Source organism: Bradysia coprophila, unplaced genomic scaffold (genome assembly GCF_014529535.1).
Source record: "Bradysia coprophila strain Holo2 unplaced genomic scaffold, BU_Bcop_v1 contig_415, whole genome shotgun sequence".
Taxonomy (NCBI): Eukaryota; Metazoa; Arthropoda; class Insecta; order Diptera; family Sciaridae; genus Bradysia; species Bradysia coprophila.
Genome location: NW_023503670.1, coordinates 1,787,462 through 1,794,969, shown reverse-complemented (window position 1 = coordinate 1,794,969; position 7,508 = coordinate 1,787,462). Strand labels below are relative to the sequence as shown.

General features: G+C 35.3%; 1 protein-coding gene across 1 annotated transcript; it reads right to left on the bottom strand.

Moving 5' to 3' along the window:
* Positions 1 to 4,146: 4,146 nt before the first annotated feature.
* LOC119082276 (leucine-rich repeat-containing protein 15-like) lies at positions 4,147 to 5,681 on the bottom strand. Its single transcript, XM_037191752.1, has 2 exons — positions 4,491 to 5,681; positions 4,147 to 4,427 (listed from the first exon to the last, which is right to left on the bottom strand). The coding sequence occupies exons 1-2, from the start codon at positions 5,621 to 5,623 to the stop codon at positions 4,148 to 4,150; spliced, it is 1,413 nt and encodes a 470-aa protein (XP_037047647.1). The 5' UTR covers positions 5,624 to 5,681; the 3' UTR covers position 4,147.
* Positions 5,682 to 7,508: the final 1,827 nt, after the last annotated feature.

Sequence of the window (7,508 nt, the reverse complement as noted above, 5' to 3'; positions counted from 1 at the left end):
GACCTGAATTATCTGTTAACCTGACCTGACCTGAAATTTAATTACCTGACCTGACCTGACCTGAAGTGATCTTTAACCTGTTTCGACCTGACCTGAAAAAACCTGACCTGACCTGATTTTTTTTTTTTTAAATTTTACATTTCTGATAATTTTATAAATTATGTCAAAATTATATAAAAGTTCTATTCTGCTAAGTATTTATTAATTAAAAACGAAAAAAAAAAACATTTTTAAAAACAGTCAAGCAATGAAGGCTATTTTAAACACGAGTCTGATGTTGATTTCGGGTACTTTTAAGAGGCAAGTCTACACAATTACTACAGTACATCCCACCTAAATGATTTATTTTTACAGTCAAATGATATGCCTCAATATTTCATTGTTTTGTTGAACTATTGTTTTGTCCTGACAAGCGTCATGTAAATTGTCCTTGAAGATCAACGACATTAATGTTTTGGACTACTGGAATTCCTATTCTGGAACATTTCCCTCTTTGCCGAGTATAGCCCGCGATTTTTTCGCGGTTCAGTCCGGATCGGCCTGTGTTGAACTGTTTGGAGCTGTTGACGTTATTACCCCCACCAGATGCTCTCTCACACACAAAACTAAACACGCGGTTATGTGCGTTAAATCGTTGTACAAAGAGCGATCACCCCTTGGCAAAATTCTAGCCTACATTTCTGCGCAAAAATATTCGTTTTTTGATGATTTCTCTGAAGCGAAATCTTTTTTTGAAAAAGTAAAACTATTAAAGCATGCAAAAATGTGTTACCTTTAAAAAAAGTTGGTTTCTGGTTAATAACTTATCCCACTTGGAGAAACCTTTGAAAAATGTCTCATTTACACATTTTGCAAAGGTTTCGCCAAGTAGGATAAGTTATCAACCACAAACCAATTTTTCCTTTAAAAGTAACTGATTCTTGCATGCTTTAATGGTTGTGCTTTTTCAAAAAAAGATTTTGGTTCAGAGAAATTATCAAAAAACGAATATTTTTGCGCAGAAATGTAGACTAGAAATTTGCCAATGGGTGAGCACTCTTAAATTTTGTTCCTCTTCCGAAAATACTGAATTATTGTTTTTTATATTTATGATTTCTACCGTTTAAAATGTTCGACTTATTTCTTCAATAAATCACGAAGAAAACAATAACAATATATTGGCTAATCAGATCGTTTGGTATTCTCTTCAAAACAATGCTTCCTGACTCAGATCTAGGCTGAAAACGCCCATAATATTCAAATTTTTCTTTTATCAAATTCAGGTCAGATCAGGTCAGATCAGGTATTTTTCATATTAGGTCAGGTTCAGGTCAGGTCAGGTTTGGAAATTACCTGAACCTGACCTGATTCCCTCAGGTATTTTTTCTCATGACCTGACCTGACCTGAACCTGACCTGTTCCGAGCCTTATGCGAGGGGTAACTCACTTCTAGATTAAATGGATTAAATGGTATTAAATGGATTAAATGGATTAAATGGATTTAATGGATTTAATGGATTAAATGGAATAAAAATTGGATTAAATGGATTAAATAGGAAAAAAGTTCATTTTACCAAATACTGTAAAAGTCTTAAAAATTGTTGATTTTGATCGAACCACGTACTACAACTCATACTACAATGTTAAAAAGCGAAAAAATCCACTTTTAGGAGTTTTTGGTGTAAAGTGGATTAAATGGATTAAATAAATTTAATACCATTTTTCACAAAAAAAATTTTCCTATACCTCACGAGTACTTAAACGAGCTGGGGATCGTGCAAATCTATTTTTCGCAATTACTTTACAAATTTTTCAGGTGGGTAGCCTAATTATTTCGGTAAAACTAAAAAAATTTTTTGGATTAAATGGATTAAATGGATTTAATGGATTAAATGGATTAAATGGAAGTGCGTCACCCCTCGGATATGTGCAGTTGTGCTTTTCAACCGAAAAAAGACTGAAAACTTACACTCTTTTTACAGAAATTTTTCGAGGTACACGAAACGTACATGGTCGTGTGGGGTGTCATTAGAAATGTAATTTTATGTTGTTTCAGGGCAAATAGGGCCATATAGGGGTTTGGAAGCATCTACGATGTAATAGAAGCACTTAATTATTCCAACTTCCCATCACGTCGACTGTAACAAGTAATACGTTTCATAATACCCAAATATACGAATGACACATTGATTCATCTGATATTAATACCACAAATTCATAAATATTTACTTAATATATCGTGATCAGTTGGTCAAGCTCTGCATTATTTTCTTAAATCATAAAGTCGGTTACGTTAACTTTGATAGGGATGTGATGGGGAAGCCCATTTAAGTAATTTATTTTAGTCCTTGAGTATTCTATTTAATGATTAAGCATTCGATGAATATTTTATAGAAATGCTTATATAAATAGCACTAAATCAACAAAACTAAAGAAGTTCTTTACCATATTGTTACGTCGACATATAAAGGTCATATAAAGCTAGTACATGGTAAACAAAACCACAGCAATTGATTGAATAATTGAATACCGAGTATGTGATGGGATTTTAAATAAGGACCTTAAAGTTAAAAAAATTGGCAATATAGGTAGAAAATCTTGCACACTAAAGAACTGACATTATATTCCTGATATACAGACAGCTGATATTGGCTTCAACTCTGGTATCTGCATCTGTTACCGACAACGATTGCAAAAACGACTAACCTTTGTTGATATAAAATTGAAACATGGATAACAAAGCTACATTACATTTGTGGAACGAGTCAATGGAACATTGGAACGAATTGAACGCTAGTAAAGCTCCAGAGAATCCTTCGATACAAAAACAGTGGGATCGTACAAACGTAGATCGAATAATTTCCGAATCGCTCAACTTCGAAAGTCTTGAAGATCAGGCTCGCTTTAAAGCTTTACAAGAACCAGAATCAGGCGGATGGCTTCATATAATTCCATCAGCAAATATTGGTACCGCAATGAATAACCAAGATTTCCAAGTTTTCATAGCTCTTCGTCTTGGCATTCCATATTTATCCAAACACAAATGCATCTGTGGTGTACTGGTGGATGGAAATGGCACACACGGCCTCAGCTGCCCCACTGCGAAGGGAACATATCCACGTCATGTCACGCTCAACCGGATAACGCATCGATCATTAACAACGGCTCACCACAGTTCGGATGTCGAACCGGTGTTAAGGAATCACGCGCCGCGTCATTCACAATAATTCACAAAGTGACATCTTCCTTATACAAAATGTGTCAAAATGTGAATTATTTTTAATGACGCGGCGCGAGATTCCTAGCAACCCTCGAACCACTTGGACTTTCACGCGATGATGGAAAGCGGCCGGATGGTGTAACTCTCGCGCCTTGGTCGAAAGGCAAACGTTTAGTCTGGGGTATTACTTGTGTGGACACATTAGCAGCTTCATATTTAAATACAACAAGAAAAGGCAGGCTCAGCAGCAGAACGCGCATGTAATCACAAACACAGTCACTATACACAGATAAAGGCTTCCAATTTTCTTCTAGCTGGTCTAGTTTTCGAAACTTTAGGACCATGGTGTAAAGAGACGAAACAATTCTTTCACAAACTTGGCAATATGCTTATTGAAGAATCGGGTGATATTCGCGCCAAACATTTTTTGTGCAACAAAATTCCTCTGGCCATGCAACAAGGGAATGCTACCAGTATTCTTGGAACACGCCCATCCAACAATCAGCTAGATGAATTTTACAAATTATAAAATATGTAAATACTCATCACATGTAAAATGATCATGCGTTTTCGGTAAAAATGAATTTAGAAACGAATGACCATAATCAAAGAAATTTTGGATAAACAAATCATAAAAGTTTGAATCGACAAAAATTGAAAAATCTAGGAAAGCAAAATCTTCAAATGTTCGAAATACGTAGTCTCAGCTCTATTATTTTTCAGACGTGAGGCTGCAATTACTTTTTCATACCTAGGACATACCTACCCTCGCCTTCGGCTCTGTCTGGAAACCTCTCACCTAGGTACGAAATATACTATTTTCGAACTTTTGAGACTTTAAACTCGACCCGGAATGCCAAAAATATTGGTCTATATCCGGAAATGCATTGATAAAATGGCTTCAGGGTAAGAGTTGATCAACATATTAATTGTTTTTCGAGTTTGTCCTCAGACTTTATCCATTTTTATTGAAGCCATGATATTTTTCAAATATTCAAAAATACTGGCATGCTTCTCTTGCAAATCCTTCTGAATTCGAATGATACGCTGGATCTCATCATCACGACAATTTCCAATGTTCATATTCTGTACTTTCTGAGATAGGCTATGATGATTTGGGTTCAGGTCTTCCAGAACAAGCTGCAGATATTTTAAGTTCTTAGCTTCATCCAGCAGATTTTTCAATCCTTCGCATTTAAAGTTACTCGGTGCACTCGGTACTGTAACACTAAAATGAGAAAGAAATAACTGAGTATTGTGGGAAATCTGAAAAATAACTAAATTTATCTACTCATTCAACTCCATGATTTCACTTGATCCCGAATAATTGCCATCCAACACAAACTGTTCTTCCGAATGTTCCAGCCGACATGTACCCAAATCGAGCGTGCCAAGATGTCGCAGAGCAATGAAAAGTCGTCGGAAATCGTCACTTTTCAATTGACTCAAATCATTATTACCTAAATGGATAATTTGCAATTGACGCAATTTCGTCAGGAATGCTACATCGGTCACATTGTTCGAGGTCATGTCCAAGTAGTTCAGGTTACACGGTAATTTCTCATTAATGTTATCGATTACTTCGATTTTCTCGAGTCTGTTGTTTTGCAAGTGCAATCTCTTCAAAAAACTGACCGTGCTATTGACAACTATTTTTAATTCACTTAGTTGATTGTCATGTAGATCGATTTCGGTGGGACCATTGTCGAAGAGCATTAGTTCGGACAGGTCATTGTGCATTAAATAAACACTGATAATCAACGGGAATTGGGCATGAAAATCACCATTGATGCTCTTCAGATGGTTATTGTTTAGATGAATTTCCTTCAGAGTTGTCTGCCGAAACGACGGAAGCATTTCCAAGTTATTGTATGCCAGGTCGAGGTATTCTAAAGCAATGAGTTTATCGAACACCATTGGTTCAATGTGACTGATATTGTTGTGGCTTAGTATAAGTACTCTCAGCTTAGATGAAACTGCATCGAAAACTCCTGACATCAAATTATTTAATAGATTGAAGGCCAAATCAATGCTTTTCAGGTCGGAAAACATTGAAAAATTCATTGGTTCGAGTGATTGAATGTTATTATGATTCCACTGAATTTGTTTCAGTCTCTTCATGAAATCCCGGTGATTCTCATTTTTGTATCCAATAACATGATTTCTATCGTTACCGCGGAATAATTCGAACAGAAACTGTTCATTACAATTGGTGATACTGAAGTCAGTTATTAATTCCAAAGTGCTGTAACAGTTGTTTGGCGTTCGCTTAAATAAGGATCCATATTGCGATATAAAGGTGCAGGTAATATTCAAGTAGTTTGTCGAACATTCATTCCGTATTTCATTAGCTTTCACTACTCTTCCAACACTCACAATTATAATCAAAAACACAAATGTTATATCGAACGATCTGCAATTCATGATAGAATCTGTTCACTATTACTATTTTACGACGACTGAATTTGCATCAACCGTTTGATGTGCTTAAATACTATTAGAATCAGCAAACTGGCCTGGAACGGAAACTAATTATTCTTTTATACAAATTTAACTCCATGAATAATGTTAAGACAAATAGTACTGTGATGCGTCGTTCAAGTCATTCCTAAACGACATCGATTTAATCAGTCCGCTGTGTATATTCAATTTGTGTTGTATTTAAACATCAGCCACTTATAATTTGGTTGTGTTTTCAGCTGGCAATATTGTATGGATATGTACACATTTCTCATTGATAATTAGTCAACCTCGAACACAAATTATTGATCTTCACCTTGACTATTTGTTGGCATCCAGTCCGATTAAAAATTAGTTCAATTGAGTCTAACTACGAATTAACATAATTCAAGTTTACGTATTGGTTGAGAGCACCCACTGGGTGGTCATTCATAGATTTATTTATTCACACTGATGTTGTAGGCAAAATGTGGTGTGTTGAGTACTGTGAATGAATTGAGAGTTGCTATGAAAAAATAAATTTTCGAAAACTTAGTTGGATTCGTTCATCAACTCGTCAATACGCAAAGTATCAACCAATTTCTGAATTCGAATACTTTTGGAAATTTTGCGATTTTTTTTTTGTTAAACACAAATGTTCACTTGCCAAATGACTTAACTGTCTTGATGACTGACGTATTATTTATACGAAATATTGCAGAATTTTTAGATTTAAACCGATTTGACGCATATAATGTTCAAAGTTCAATTCTAATGTATTTGTACCCAGAAAATGCATTAAATCAAGAACTGCCTGGATCAGATCTTAAGAAACTTTCAATCGCCTAGGTCAGAAGATTTTTCTGAATTTCCACACCTGCTGAATCAGGCCCTGAATATGATTTCTCATGATCAAATCAAAGCAAATTTAGTAAATACCATTGTACATACCTGCCACTCAGTTTTGCTATGAAAAATTACTAAAAACGAGTCAAACAAATGAAAGGAGTGCACATAGCATTTCCGGTGAATCGTAAATCGCAATCGCCGTCACATTTTTGTAGCAAATTGAGAATTCTAATGACAATTCCGTGTTTGTTATTCTCACTAGTCGTTGAAGACACTTGTGGACATAATTGATCTGCTAAATTTTATAGAATTTATGAAAGCTTGCTAGTGCCTTGACAGGAAGATTACGAATCTTTTCACAACTGATTATCGTAAAGAAATGGAAATGCTTACCCCGGACATACTCGTATATCCTCTAATTGCCCAAATACTTCCACTCACGAAAATAACTCCAACACACGTACTATAGGAAAATGGTAGAATGGTCCATATCCATAAACTGGTGACTATCGAGCCTGCTGACAACCATCGTCGCAATTATGCCATTGTACGCTGCATTTACTGGTTGCCATAATCGGATTGTTAGAGTTGCATAGGTCGACGCTGTAATAGAATGAAAGGATAAATTTTGTGATCCAATTTTACACTTAGGAATAAGATTATAATTATTGTGTCAATTTAATAGTTATACACAATAGCCAATAATGCAATTTTACCACAGAATTGGCTCAGCGCAGTACAGTTAAAATACATTGTACGAACAAGTCAGTTTAGTTTTCCACAACGCAAACGAGAAAACAGTCATTTTCGCATCTCATCTGAAACTTTCGTCCCATTAACAATAGCCTTTGTCGATATTTCGAAACTAAAAAATTTCGAATCCAAAAGCTACTTGCAAATAATTGCATCGAAATTCTTCAGATAATTAGTTACGCTTGTGGTAATGTTCTATAGCATGCAGTGCTTTTTAAAATTCTGTGTTGGAAACAAATTCACTATACAATTCCGTTAAGAAAAATGA

Excerpts from the sequence above, each read along its gene's own strand:
- LOC119082276 (XM_037191752.1), bottom strand. The coding sequence starts at position 5,623 with ATGAATTGCAGATCGTTCGATATAACATTTGTGTTTTTGATTATAATT. Across the intron at positions 4,428-4,490 it reads GAAATCATGGAGTTGAATGA|TGTTACAGTACCGAGTGCAC; the intron begins GTAGATAAATTT and ends TTCTCATTTTAG.